Source organism: Teleopsis dalmanni, chromosome X (assembly GCF_002237135.1).
Source record: "Teleopsis dalmanni isolate 2A chromosome X, ASM223713v2, whole genome shotgun sequence".
Taxonomy (NCBI): domain Eukaryota; kingdom Metazoa; phylum Arthropoda; class Insecta; order Diptera; family Diopsidae; genus Teleopsis; species Teleopsis dalmanni.
This window is the reverse complement of record NC_051848.1, coordinates 23,333,928-23,349,975: the sequence shown is the minus strand read 5'-3', so window position 1 is coordinate 23,349,975 and position 16,048 is coordinate 23,333,928. Positions and strand designations below refer to the sequence as shown.

The following is a 16,048-nucleotide window of genomic DNA, read 5'->3' as shown; positions in this document are numbered from 1 at the left end:
TTTATGTACTTAAAGAGTGTCATGCTATAAAAATCATTTAATAGCTGCACTTCTCAGAATCAAGGTTTGGGATAAAATTGCTCATCATTGTCAATCCCCATAAAATTATTATTAAAAAAATTTTTTATATTATTTTTTATATACTGAACTGAGAACTTTATCATTGTCAGTGTCATGACTCGATGATGAAAAGATGTTTAATATATTTAAATTAAATTTAAATACTCCAGCTATTTTAAATAAAAAAAAATTTGATAAAACAATTTTATTTACTTATTTTATGAAATTTTTTCATAAATAATTTACAGGAAATATTTTTGAGCTTAAATTGCAAAGATTAAGACAAAAGAGCCACAACAATTCAAACATTAAGGATGGTCAAGAATTTTGAAGTTGACCGCAACCAACGATTGTTATTTAACACAACGAAACAAATAAATTTTGAGGTTTAGATATTTGATGCTCTTCATCTCTTCAATTATTGTCACAGAGTGACAGAGCAAAAATAACTGACCCCTGCTAACACCTCCTGAAGGGTTGTAAACCTTCCTTTATTCTTTAATGATAAAATTATTGTTGAATTGAAATATTTCCGTAACATAATTGTATTGATTAGTTGTTATGTATACTCATTGAACTCTTCCTATTCCTTGGTCAATAGTTTCATTAAATGTCATAACAAACACTAATCCCTCAGATTATATATGAATATATGCATATGTAAAAAAAAAGAAAAACATATTTGGTTACTGGTTTTGTTTATCTCTTTATAATGAATTGTTTTCTTTTAAACCGAAGTTAAAAATGTTAAAATAAAAACATCAAATTAGAAATTTGGAAAAAGAACATTTCAACTCTTTAGAAACACACAGCGTGAGTTATTCATTACTCATAAAAAAAACAGATAATTTAGTTCTTATTGTGAAAATAACGTTACTTATATGGATTTCCCGGATTAAAGGTAAATGCTGTCTTAAGCCTTCGCTTTGCTATTAGATTGAAATAGAATGGTGGCCACAAACTGCGCCAGAAGCCAAGAGCTGCGCAATTGGGATGAATCAGTGTCAAAAGCCAAGGATGTGGTATTAACGCCAGCTGTTCTGAAGCATTGCCAGAACTCATGTGATTTTCATTTAATAGTACATTGTCAGTGTTTATATCAGCTCTAGCCAATAGCTCCAGATTTGCTGGTAAATACATAAGATGCATTGGATACTGCATACCGACATTAAAGAATTGTTTCACAGCGCTTATGCTGGGATCGTTTACTACAAACTGCTCAATTTCACGTCTCAGGTTATTGGGATTTATTATAATATATGGTACTTCACAAACGCTGGAAGTTGTCTGCGAATGACAGCGAGATTCAGTTGCTCTGTCATGGGCCGAAAGTTTCCCAATTCCTGTCTCCATACAGTTTGAACGTAAAAAATGACTGGAACGGATAATAGCATTATTTAAAATGTCTTCGGCAGAGATGATATTTTCATAATTGACTGTCATGTGTTCTTGACTGTGCTGTGGTTTCTGAAAAGAATTTATGGATAAACGTATGTCTTCTGCTGATGAACCTTGTTGGCCGCCAAGATGTTCATAACCATTCGCAATTTTTTCAAAGTAACTCTGTGGATGAAGGTGTGAATCCAACTGTTGATATTCAGAGCAATTAAGTCGTAATTCATTTCCTTCAGACAGATAATTTGATGCAAAGTTAACAGCAGTAGTTACGTTATTACTGCCCATATGAACTAGAATAGTTTCAAAATAGATCATTTAAATTTATACGTATTGATACTTTAATACTTACACATTGGTGCCTCTGCTGGTCTGGGGCCGCTTTTACAATGATCAAGCGAATAAGACTTACGTATTTCTTTGTTCTGATTTTGTTTTTCTGGATCACATTTTCGTTGGCGAACCCACAATGTTTCCATCTAAATAATCAAAAATTTGATCGCTTTAAAATCAATTTGTAACTTCTACCATTATTTTTAGTATATATTAAATCATTAATAAAAAGTTTTTCCTAACAGTTGTTATTTTAAAACATATCGACTGAAAACCTCGAAAAGGCTAAGTTACACAGCAAACTAGCCGACTGTTTCTCCTTTTGTCACTTTGGAACGCTTTTATCGGCTGCTGTCAACTAAGTTAACTGCCGCGTTGACTTCGGACATAAGTAGCGGATTTATGTACCTCTGTGTTTTCCCTTACACCGCAACATAATGGAAATTAATTAGCAAACCTCTAAGTTTTCCCTTAGATATTAACATAATGGCCCAATAGGCATTAGTGGATTTCTTTGGATTGTCGGTCCTAACCTTTAGCTTAAGCATCTATCTTTAGTAATTAAAAACATTAAATATTTTGAGTACGAGCGTACTAAAAAATTTGGAGTAGTAAAATTTTACAGATGATACAATCTACGTAAGATTGTATTTATGTACGTTTGTGTATTACAAATAAAATAGTAATTTAAATTACCTTTCCCGGCTCCTTTTCTGTTTTCTTCTGTGGCGGTGGTGCTCTATAATTACTGGAAAATATTGGAGACTGGTATTGCCAATCGTCGCCAAATAATTTATATTCAGGCATCTTATATATATCTTGTTTAAAATCTTCCCCCTCTGTACCGTCACAGAAGAAGCTATTATTGTATTTGAACACAGTTGTTGGTCGAACGTAGCGATTTCCGCTAATGATGTCCTCTGTTTCTGTACAAACGTCACATCTAATATTCACTTTCTTTTTTATTGGAGGAGTTTGTACCTCAGCATTTTTAGTTTTAGGCTCTTTAGAAGCATCAGAGCATGTACCTGATTGGGAAGTCTTAGAACAAGCTGCCATAGAAGGCTCTTGGAGATTATAGCTATATGGGTCATAAACTTGGGAAACAAAGTGTTTATACCATTCGGAGTTAAATATTTCTGAAAGTTTTTTTGCTTTTTCCACGCTATAAGCAGAATTTACAAGTCTTAAAACATTGGGTGTTCCAAATCTTATAACAACTTGAGGCAAAATTAATTGCTCACTTAAAATATATTTTTTATCCAGGTTTGCTTCTTCAGCATTATTCTTCTTTCTGGTTCCTGACATTTGGTTTTCAACAGTTGTTTTACCACTAACGTTGTTCTGCTGTTGACGAGTATCATTGGTCTGGATTTTTTGCTGAGAACCTTTAGTTGATATTTGATTTTCACTCTTTACATTTATTCTTATTAGGGATTCAGTATATTTGGTATTCACTGACACAAAACTTGAGCTTGCGTTGTTATTCGCTATGGTACTCTGTATACGAGATGTAGAACAAGTGGTAGCTTTACGAGACTTACGACAATTTAATTGATGCCTTAGCGTTAGCAATTCATATACTCGGGTGTTTAACTTTAAAGCAAAGTCAAAAAAAAATTTAAAGGCAGGTTTTTTATACTCCAAATCAAATGTGGCTATATGTTCAGATGAAACAAGATTTTGTGTTATGTAAGAGTACATTAGTTCTCTATTATCTATAATTTCCATATCTTGTTTCGTAGTAATGCATTTGTTGACTTTTGAGCAGAATTCATCTACAGTTGTGGCACTCAAACTATTCATAATGCGCCAATATTCCCACATATCTTCGTATTCTTCACCCAAGCATATAAACTGAACCGTCTCATTTTCAATATTACAAACGTTCACGACCTGATTCGAATTAATTCTTTCAACCACAATACACTTGTTGTATTTTACTGAATGCAAAAACTGAAACTTGTTGGGGTTAATGGAGGCAATTTTTCCACCTTTTTTATACTCCGTGTTTCGACTGGTATTAACGTAAAATTGCTCCTCTTTTATTTGAAACTCACCTGTGAATAGTCGCAGTTTTGTTTGGCATGTAACAATTATATTATTAGCGATTTCAAATGGTTTATACTTTGGTTCTGTTGCCAAAGTACCATTTTCATGCAAAATATGAAACATATGCCTAATCTTCTTTAAATTCCTAGCGTTCTTTTTAAGTAAATACCTTGCTAGTTCTAAGATTAAATTAAAACATGTCTTTAGGATTCTATTAACAATCAATGATTATTTAATTATTTAACTTACGAGTGGAGTTTCTAGGCGAATCATCAATGGAGGAGTGATCTGCATCACAGTCTGTGGAATTATCAAAACGACTTTTGGACTCAGCTGAAGGAATATGAAATTATATAAATTCTTTAATTGTTATTCTTGTGTGCTACAATTTTTAATATGATATATAAAACATTTCCTGTTTTCCTGTATATTGTTATTTCTAGATACAGATATTTATAGGGTATAAATTTGAACTACATAAGACCATTCTGCCTATCATACTATCTAACACGGTAAATACAAAATAATACAAAATTATGACTATGTACACCGTGATATAGTTAACAATTATCCGTGAGTATACAGTAGTTTGAGTTCCAGTCCACCGGGAAGTTAAGATCACTGATGAACCAGCTAGACAAAAACGTGAGACATACTTAGCATAGGAAAAACTATTCATACAAAATACTGATTCTATTACAGAGTGTTGGTAAGCATACTAAACTATTTTCTAAGACTAGCAAAACATAAGTGGATGACCAAGCGAGAAATAGAAACTAACATAGAAAATTGACTGAGTACGAAAATACTTCTAAGTAATATCATAACTCGTGACGATGCTGATAAGTCTTTTGTCGTCAGGCATTGACACCTAAAAATTAGATGTACTTCTAAAACAGAATTGCAAAAACTACAAGATTGAAAAACTTTAAGCCTGGCACTTACAGTCCAAATAAATTATTTACTGACTATAACTTCAACAAATTAATTAAAATATTTGTTGTTGTGTTTTTTATTTCTATTCGAACCCTTCTAACTTTTAAATAGTTTCTTTTCGTTATAAAACATGTCACTTTCGACAAAAATTAACATTAAGAAAATATTGTTTGATATTAGAAGAAATATATGTATGGACTTTACGCTGCAATACAGTTAAATGAATCCGTATAAATTTATATATATCGTTATAATAATTTCATATTAGCTTGATTTATTTAAATACAATATATTTCTGATAATCATTTAATTTCTCATTTACTGCACAGAGTATTGAAGTCACTATATAGTAAAATCATTTAAGATAGACTGAAACTATTTACTCTCTATCAGTCGGAAGATTATAGACTTATATTTCTGTAAAATTTCAATATCAAAAATATAACTCCATAAGACCATATCGAGTTTAGTATGACATTATACAACCATATTTTATGCTGTGCACTTATTTCAGATCTTGAGTCATTTAATTGATAACATTTCTGATTTCAACATTTATATTTGAATTGTGTGTGTTAAGTGATATATCTCAAAATTACAGACAACCATATACCTATCGCAGTCTCCAAAAAATACCACAACGGGTAGTACACATTAACCAAAGATACTAACTAACTAACTAAAGGTGTTACAATATCAGAGAGCAAAACCACTGAAATAGGTAATTCATTAAAAGTGTTATATATATGGTTTCATACGTGACAGAAATAAGATAAGTAATATAATTATATTATTACATTCATATTTTGAAAATATAAATAAAAAATAAATACGATGCTTACCCGATACATAGTCCCCAGTAGTATCATCCTTGGTTCCAAAAGCTTCAGTTGATGAACTATTTGTCTCAACTAAAAATAAACATATATGTATTTTAAATTTTTTATGTAAAAATTATTGATTTCATGCTGGGCTGCCAGCATGGAGTCAAGGACGTTATTGATTTATGGACTGTGTTAAAGATAGCACAATAGCTATTATATTGAAAAACTGAAAAAGTGCCATGAGATTGAAGAAAAAACTGAGAGAAATATTAAAAAAAGGCAAACTTAACTCAACGTCGATTTATAGAGTATACTAATAGAAGAGACATCGATAGATCAAAAAACAATTTTTAATGTTTTGAAGTTCACTTACAGCTAAAAAATTCTTCTTCAGATGAGTGCTCAGGATCCGTCATTATTACTTCCAAATTGCAATCTAAATTCCAAGTTTATTGACAATAAAGATTGGTAGGTAAGCAAACGATATAAACTGAACCGAGATATTAAAACTTTTGAAACGTTTTGAAGTTTTATATTGAAGAGGAAAAAAATTTTATTTAAATTCAAATTTCCAGATTGCTTTGCTTATCTGAGAATTTCAATTTATTGTTGTATTTATTGTGAATTTTCATTTCCATTTTTTTCATTTCTATTTTAATTATTTAATATAGATATTATTTTACTAATAGGTTTACACTATTTCAATTGATTCGACTAATTTGTGGCACTCAGTGCCATTCTTCATACAAAATTGAATCACAAATTTTATTCGAAGCATCGAAGACGTCAAAGAAAAGTCTATCTCAAATAGAGATGCAATCACTATATCACTGGAAATAATTATCCGACGGATACTATTCTCATCTATATTTATAGCTCTTTAATATAAAAAAAAATAATTATAAATTCTAAATTTGAACGAACTTTAACATATTTGTATTTTTCGCCAATTTTTGGCCCCGTGAAAGAAAACGGGATGCATAAGATATAATCACGAACTAGAACGGCTAGATGAAGTTGATACAACCAACAAAGTTATAGCGATTAAGCGATTTAGATGGGTTGGACATGTAATAACAATGCCGAATATGAGAGTACCGCTTAAGATTTATGAGAACGAAATAGAATTTAGCAGAAGAAAAGGGCGACCAAGAAAGCGATGGAAAGACAGTGTGCAGGACTTAGAAGAAATGAAGACAAGAAATTGGAAAACAAAAGCAAAAAACATTGAAGAATGGAAGACTGTTGTTAAACAAGCTTAGGTTGAAGAACAGTTAAATAATTTGAGCTTATAGCCTTTGCGTAGTACTATAATATTACAATGTTCTGTATAATATTATAATATTACAGAGAAAACAAACTACCGCAATCGTTGTTGGGTATCAATGCCAGTGCGGAAAAGTTGGCCGGACTGATAAATCGAAAGTGTGAAATTCTTTTAAAAGTAAAAAAAACAATGCCTTAAGGAACCATATGAGATAACATAAATGCTTGTATAGCAGGTATTTAATAATAGTCATTGAAGGTAAAAATTTTGAACTTTGGACCTCAAATTTTAGTAAGGAAATAAAAAATTTCCTTACTAAATTTCTTTAAAATTCCTTAAAATTTGGAACTATAGCCGATATTTCATAAATTTTTTGTTTTTAAGACCACGAAATAACTTCTTTCAAAGTCAATCATAGCGATATGACTATGTACACAATAAACAATTTTAATAAAAATAAAAATATATTCACTTACAGCTGAAGTATTCAGTATCTTCAGATGAATGGTCCTCAATTCCGTCGGAACTCATTGTTATTATCAGATCACAATTGAAATATACTGTTTACAAGCTGTTGTTTGAATGTTTAAACAATTCTGAAACCATATGAAGTTGAATATTAAATTTTATAAAAATTTATAAGATGAAGTATTCCATTTACAATGAATTTAAAATTTTCAGGTCTACTAGATTTGTATAAAAATGAATAAATTCGTCTCAACTTCTGTAAATAAAGATATTAATATTTTACTATGTTCACACAGCCAAATTTTCTTAATTTCGTTAAAATGAAATTAAGTTAATTTGGAAAGTGTTCATACTGTTCCAAATGAAGGAAATCAAGTTTTTTGTTTATTAATCAAATGTTAAAAATCGCGTCCTAAAAATTGTGCACACCATCCAAAGCAAGTAATTTTAACAAGAAAACACGGCGGTGGTAATATTACGTTTTTGCGTTATTTCTCCTCATCAGGTGTTAGTCCAATATATTGGATAAGAGATAAGATGGGCGCAACAGACTATATCTATATATTCAATAATACAATGCTACCATATGCCGAAGAAGAAATGCCATTGAAGTGGGAGTTAATGCAGGAGAACGACCCTAAATACTCCCCTCGAATAGCAAAGATCTGTTTCTGGGTCAAAAGTAACGCGTTATTAGGATGACTTTCGCAGTCGCCGGGCTTAAATCCAATAGAACATTTTTTGAGAATTCTTAAGAAGCCAATTTCCAACTACAGACACAAAAACGGGAAATTTGTGGAATAAGGTATAAAACGAATAGTATGGCATTGATTAATCGATTTGCGCAAATCTAGTGGATTCTATGGGTCACCGGTGTACCGAAGTTTTAAAAAATAATAGTGCCACAACTAAATATTAGTATTAATTATAAAAAGTACTTAAAATAAACAGATTTTAATAAAGAAAAAATATTTTAATTTTAAATTTTTTGTTTTTTATTTTTTTTTTTCCAGAGCGGCCTTAAAGGGCTGAAATACATAATATGAACTGAAGGATTATATTTACAAATATGTATTTTTTATAGTGCACTATATATAATATATTATTGGTATGCATGATATTATTGTCAAATATTTATTTATCAAAGTCTTCATTTTATAAACGGATATATATTAATATTTGGAAATTTACATATCAAGCGCATAATATAAAATTCATTATTCCCAATTTCTTCATACATATCTCTTGTTTCTGCAGTCTGTGCCACTTCTTCGATAGTCTGCAGTCCGATCCCTTCTCATATACTTTTGAGACTTAAAATCAGTTTTCGCTTTGTGTTTCTACTGCCTTTTATACGGTCTACGATTTTTAATAACAGCACGATTTGCTCTAGGTATATATTATATACGATATGTGCTAGGTATAATTTTTTCCTGTGTTTAATCGTTCTTAGCAGTTCCTTTACCTATTGCATATTACAATGGAATACAACTACATTGATAATAAAGTCGGTCCAAGCTACTTTGAACAAACGGCGAAAGGACCTTATCTTAAAGATTTTTATTTTACTCATTACTAAAATTTTTAGAAATCGAGTTTCTGTCTCATAATGTAAAACTGACAATGCAGAGTACCTTATATATCACAGCATTAGCTTGAAATTACATTTTTGGTTGGTTTTTCATTTATTCTGTTCAATTTGCTGAAACCTCTAAAATATTTAGAAACATAGTGTCGTTCCAAAATTGCTTAAAAGTCTTCGCAACAGTTTTCTTCAATTATAGTGGTGTAGTGCACTATGATTTTCTTCTGCCAAACCAACCTGGTAACAAGAAATACCACAAAAATGTACCATTTCACATTCTATTGGTTTTCCGGAAACAATTTCGTTAAATATTTTTTAAAAGTTTTAAACCATCTATGTTTTGATTAGAATGTTGTATTACGTATCATCTTTTTGAATACTTAGTTAATTTCTTAGTTTGAACTCTCACTATATTCTCTCTAAGACTCTGTTTAATGTTTGTTGTTTTTTTTTTTTCTTTAATATATTCAGACAAAAAAGTGCTCATTTATATGCTATACTTTACCTTTCATATTGATATATAGGTATATATGAACTAGATATACAAAACATGCCGATTGGTAAATGAATACGTATTTAGGTATAATGTATTACTTACCATGTAATATTTAGATAATATATCTATGTGTTCATATATGGGAACCTAAAAACCGAAATAAATATTGCGGTTTCATATCACGTCTTGGTAGGTCAACGGAGAGTGCTTAACTTAACATTATTAGATAAATACTACGTATTATAAAAAGTGTTAGGCGATGAAAAATATATTAAATATGTGAAAATCTCATGCAAGTCATCCCTTTACAAAGAGAGTACTATCAAAGAGAGTAAGAGTACTATCTATTACAAACTGCTCCATTCTCGTCCAATGGTTAATTCAGTTCTCTACTGCTCAGAATTGGACAAAGGAAAAAAATTTTGTTCTACCATGACAGTTTCAGCCCACACACATATTTGAGGATTTGGAACCAATTAAAGAATATTGGTTGGAAAGTTTTGTTGCATCCATCGAAATGTCTAGGCCTACCACTGTTAAACTACCACTCGTTACGTTGTCTGCAAACCACTTTTAATGGTGCAAATTGCCCAACCGAAAAACCGCTAAAAATCACTTAGCCAAATTTTTCGCCGATAATGGCCAATATGTACTTAATTAAAATTTATTTTTAATTAAAAAAAATTTAAACAAAAAAGTGCATAAACCAAATATAAATAATATATATTACCAGATTGAACTTCTTTAATAATACCTAAAAACTGTAGTTATTATATATTATTATAGGTCAAATTGTAGGTGAAATATATAAATTTAATTGTTCTCTCCAATTAAAGCTGACCATACATAATAATTTGTATATTATGGTTTTTTTTTTAGAATTTTTTAAATGGACTAAACCACCCAGAGTTCAGTACTAGTCGGTCCCATGTATCGAAAATTATCCACAAAATTATGTTGAAGACAAGAACTTTTACATGCTGTTAAATGCTTAATTTCTGAAATAAAACTATTATAAGTGTGAGTTTATTTTTTAATTTAAATTTTATTAAAATCATTTATTTTTACAATATTTTGACTCTATATTAGGCTATTGTTTTCCAAATGCTATAGTACTTAAATATTTTTAAAATATTTTTTAATTTTAGTTTTTTGCTGTTTTGCGTACTTAACTGCTTATAGTATGTATATAGTAACTAATTTTGTGTTTTGACTTTTGTTTTTGACCTTAATATATATTTTGCCAGATTTTTAAGAGGTTTTTGACAAAATTACCTAAAACTTATCTAAAAATATTGCTTCTTGAATACCGTAGATAAACGTTTCCTTAGAACACGTATGTATTACAATATTTACAACTACATACGCTTTTGTCTAGGATCGTCTATTAAATCTTCAAAATAAGTAATAATAAATAAATTTTTTATTCCTATATTCATTTATTTAGTTATTAACTAGTTTTTTTTTTTTTTTGATTTATATGTAAATTGTAAAACTGAATTTCATCTACTCAGGGGTGCATTGCCATCACATTTATATAGTTTAGGATATACAAATTTAAGCTTACAATTAATAAATACAATTTTATTTTACTATTTGTGTTTTTGCTAATACATTTTTATAAAATGCTTTACTCTTTAACAATTATAAAATTTTACAAAAATTTTCATAAAAGTAAAAATTTATAAACAAAAATCATCAATTGATTTTGATACATATTTAAAATATATACGAGCATTAACTAATTATTCTTATAACATATAATATACATATAAGTACATTTCTTGAAATAGAAAAAAAATATCTTTACTACAATTTTAAAGATATCTTTGTTAATTTTTGATATATGATATATACATTTTGAAAAATTTTGATTAGTAGTAAACAACTTCTTTAAAGAATAATAAAAATGAATACAAATATTTCAGCAACTATTTAACTAGTCTATAATATTATAAATATTCTTATATTACACATAAAATTTTTTTATTAATTCAACTATTTTAATTAAATACTAAATTTAAATTTAATTTCAATTGTTTTTTTTGTTTGTGTATTCACAGTATTGTACCTTGTACTCGTAAAGATTGAATATAATTTTTTAAAAACTACCTACAAAAACTATCTGCTTTTCAATAATTAAAATTTATTAAAAAATTGCATAAACTATGAATATTTAATAAACTAGAAAATTAACTCTCGAGTTATAATATATCTCCATCAAACAAAACAAATTTAATGAAAGCCTATTAAAAAAAACCACTATATATAAGAAACTATTATTTCCAAAAATTGTTAGTGTTGATTTGGAGAGGGATATAGGAAGGCATTATTATATAGTATATATATACGAGGACGGTTTGATAAGTCAGTGACTTTTTGAATTTTCCGCGCAGTTACTCCAAATGCAACAGTGCTGCTGTCAGCTGTAATCTACCAGTGGGCAACTTTCTAATTTTGAGCAATCTACGTCGTTCAGTTGGTGTTTGATACCCGTTCAAAGCAAACAACCTCGTGAATTTTTACGAAAATGGAAAAAAGTGGATTTCGTGTGCTGATTAAGCATTATTGGCCAAAATCCACGAATTGGGATACGAACTGCAACCCCATCCAGCGTATTCTAAAGATTTAGTCCCCTGCGACAATTTTCTGTTTCCAAACCTAAAGAAATGGCTGGGCGGTAAGAGATTTGAATCGAATGAAGAATTCATTACCGAAACAAACGCGTATTTTGAGAGCTTTGAGAAAACCTATTATTTGGAGGGAATAAAAAAATTAGAAAAACGCTGGACTAAATGTATTGAGCTAAAAGGTGATTATGTAGAAAAATAAAATATTTATTTGCCGAAAAAAATTTGTTTTATTCAAAAAGTCACTGACTTATCAAACCGCCCTCGTTATATACTATATACATATATGCTGTATATATATATATATATATATATATATATATATTATATATTATATATATAGTATACTGAAGTTTTTTGATATTTAAAACAATTTTTTTTAAACGATAAATTCATTGATACCCAAAAAAACCTTCATTTCCGATACTTGATACACCAGATGTCTGGTTAATAAAGCATGAAATTTAAAGATGAAATTTCAGATTGGAAATGCATTGATATTATATCAAATCGAGCTACTTATAAAAAAATCCCTCCCAAAAATTGAAAATATTAGACTAATAATATTAGGCATCGCTAGACTAATCGTGGATGTCGTCGAAATCAGCTTTATATATGGCCTTTTTCATTTATTTCAGGAACAATAGTAAAAAAAATGAACTGTGAAATAAAGATAATTAACTTTAAAACCCAATATATATATATATAATATATTAATATATATTAACCCATATCCGCCCAACGTTCGATTAATCAAACAGCAAATCTTATCACTTTTCATGGATGTTTTGTTTATATTAGAGAAACTTTAGAGTTTATATATATCATTACTTTAAATGTATGAAGTTTTAGCTTTACAAAAATATTTGTGGCTTCACTCCACACCCCCACTTCCTTACTAATTTAGCTTTAAAAAAAACATTTTGACCGAAAATTCCAAAAAAAAAAATCCTTGGGCGGATATGGGTTAATATAACAAATTAATATATTATTTAAATATATAAATATATTGTATTAATATATTATTTAAATATATAAATATGTTGTATTAATATATTATTTAAATATATAAATATGTTATATTAATATCTTATATATATATTAGGTTGTTTGGGTTTTAGAGTTAATTATCTTTATTTCACAGTTCTTTTTTTAATATAATATATTAACATAAAATATTCAATATATTTAAAGCAAATAGTTGTTAATTATTTTATTAAGATCTATTTTGACCGGGCTATAGGCCAGGTAATATATTTATTTATTGCAAATTAACTGAGAACACGTCATTTGTAAAGTAAAATAATAAAAATAAACACAGATATTCACGATATTGATAATAGGGTAACCCTGCAAAACGCCAATAGCTAAATATATTTACTCAAAATATATTTTATCATTGCGACCATGCATTCTTACTCTATTACTCGGTTATCGAACTCGTCACGTGTGTAATATCGTGAATACCCCTATTATATTTGTCTAAACAAAAATAAATAAAAGTATTTGTTTGATGGCTATGGATGGTTTGTATCAGGTCAATAAGGAGAAAAGGCCAACAATGGATATGTGACAGAATAAAAATATACGTTATATACTTTTTTATCTATTAATTTATGGTATGTTATCCTTAATTTAATTTCTTAATTTCTTTCTATTTTAAATTCTTATGCATAGAATATTTCACATTATAAAATCATTGAATCTCGAATTTTATGAATTTACTTATAATATTACACAAAATTTATTTTTTTTATATATTATATAAAATTATTTGTATATTAAATTGAAATTTATTTTTTACTATGATTGTTTCATTTTAGTTAAACTTTTGTTATTCTTAATAATTAAATAATTTATTTATTTATTAGCTACACTATTTTTATAAATCCTATGTTAATACATATACTTTTTATTTATTTTTTCTTTTAATGTTTATATAATATTGCTCTCTACACTACTCCACTATTTGCTTTGAGCATTTTGGTCGGTGTTGTTGTTCTTTTTGTTTAGGTTTTACAAGGGAAAGTATATTGGTAATAATTTAATTACCAATATAAAATTAATAATTAAGTTTAATTTAATTTTATATACATTCTGTTACTTAATGCTCTTATGAGCAAAATCCGATTTCTCATAATCGAATAATTTTTTTTTAGTTATATACAACATTAGGGAATACTCCTTGTCTTGTCAAAATTTATAATTGCAGACGTATTTTTTATTTTTATTTTTTTATAATTTATATTATAAATTACTTATAATTTGAATTAATTATGTGATACAATTTTCAATAGGCCTAAATGATTTTTTTTTAAATAAATTTTAAATATGATTTGGACGGTTTTAATCGATCTTCGGTATTGCCTAACAATCCTAATCAATAAACGATATTTAGGATAAGAAAAGTGAAAAAAAAATACATTACTATTAAGAACATTTAGCAAGAGTAAAGGAGTAATTTTAAACTGTAATAATTTCTAAACATAACTCCAAAGAAACTCTGAACTCTCTCTCTCTTTATGGAGGTATTTCTATTAAAACCACCTGCAAGTACATACACGTTAATGTCTTAATTATTTAGCTAAATAGTTAGTAAGTATAATCTAAAAGTTTTTTAGCTTCACTTAAAAAAAATCGAGTGACGTTGCTACTGGTATGCGTTGTGATACTTCATGCAAAAAAAAATTTACATTTAAAGTGATATAGACTCCCAGGTTTTAGCAGCGTTAATCAGATGAGACATACGCGAAGAAAGAAGTAACGGTGCTAACTGCTACCAATTTCTTTTAATCACAGTTCACAATCGAGAATCAAAAGGATAATTAATTATATTATTATTAAAAGTAATAATTGTAGAATACGATCTATATTGCTATATTTGATCTATTGTGCTATATTTGAGGTAGTCTCTCAAGTTAATCTGCATAAATTCAAGCAATAAACATGCCTAAAAACATATTTCTCGATTCTAAAAATTAGATACCTTTTGTATTAAGGAAAACACATACACACATACTCCATTCGGGGATACTAAACACAACTCTCGTTAATTTCAGGGCACCCCAAATATATTGAGTGGATGTTTCATTTTCCATTTAACAGAATCTGCAGGTAACAGCAGAATCTTTGATGCAATTATCGAAATATGACAGTCATATTAAATTAACACACTAAAAATTTATATATTATCAGATTAATTTTAACTAATAACTGAGTCAAAATTTGTGCTGTTCTTTCGAATGAGCTAAAACGATTACACAAGGTTATGGAGAATTACTCTGTCCTTCTCCAACCGCATATTTTCAATAGTTTTAATTACTAATGTAATATGGTCAATTTTTAAAGAGATTTGGAATCTATTAAAGAAGTTAGCACCTTAATTTTAATATTATTTTTTCTTCCAATCTTTTTGTTTTTTTTTTGATTTTTGTTCTTATTTTATTTATAATACATTTTATTTTTTTTTTTTATATATATTGTTGTTGTTGTGATTTGAGCTAGTGCTATAGCCAACCTTTACTCTTTTGTGGCAGGAGGGCTTATCCCTGCCCCACGCTATGCTTTAACTATACTAGAATTATTATTATTTATTTATCTTTTAACTGACGACGGACCTTAGATCAACATATCTTCCTGTGCGTCCTGAGGTGGACTTAAGGCTTGTTAGGGTGGGGTTGGGTAACGTATCAACTTTTTTGAATAATTTTACCTTTCTATCCTTTTTTATTTTTTTACTGAGTCGATCCTTAGATCGCTATGCATATCTGTTGTTCTAATATACCAAGGAATCTTAATTTGTCTTATTAAAACCAGATTTTGTGCTATCTGTAATTGCTTTATGGCAGTATTTGAGGCTTTGCTGTATGTTACACATCCGTACAGTAGTGCTGGTCTGATTATTTGACTATATATTAACTTTCTATTTTTGAGGTTGAAGCGATTATTATTAAACAGCGGCTTAAGGAGATGTAGAAGTTTAGAGGAACTATTCCGTTTGCA

The 16,048-nt window shown here is 28.6% G+C and overlaps 1 protein-coding gene across 2 annotated transcripts; it reads right to left on the bottom strand.

Annotated features, from left to right (window-relative positions):
• Positions 1 to 877: 877 nt before the first annotated feature.
• Positions 878 to 7,467, bottom strand: LOC119662267. Of its 2 annotated transcripts, none has more exons than XM_038071859.1 (6): positions 7,344 to 7,467; positions 5,619 to 5,687; positions 4,090 to 4,173; positions 2,485 to 4,019; positions 1,808 to 1,934; positions 878 to 1,748 (listed from the first exon to the last, which is right to left on the bottom strand). In XM_038071859.1, exons 1-6 carry the CDS (start codon positions 7,396 to 7,398, stop codon positions 934 to 936), a joined length of 2,685 nt encoding a protein of 894 aa, XP_037927787.1. In that variant the 5' UTR covers positions 7,399 to 7,467; the 3' UTR covers positions 878 to 933. The 2 variants fall into 2 exon arrangements, with proteins under 2 accessions (XP_037927787.1, XP_037927788.1); XM_038071860.1 differs by lacking the exon at positions 7,344 to 7,467 and adding an exon at positions 5,974 to 6,090.
• Positions 7,468 to 16,048: the final 8,581 nt, after the last annotated feature.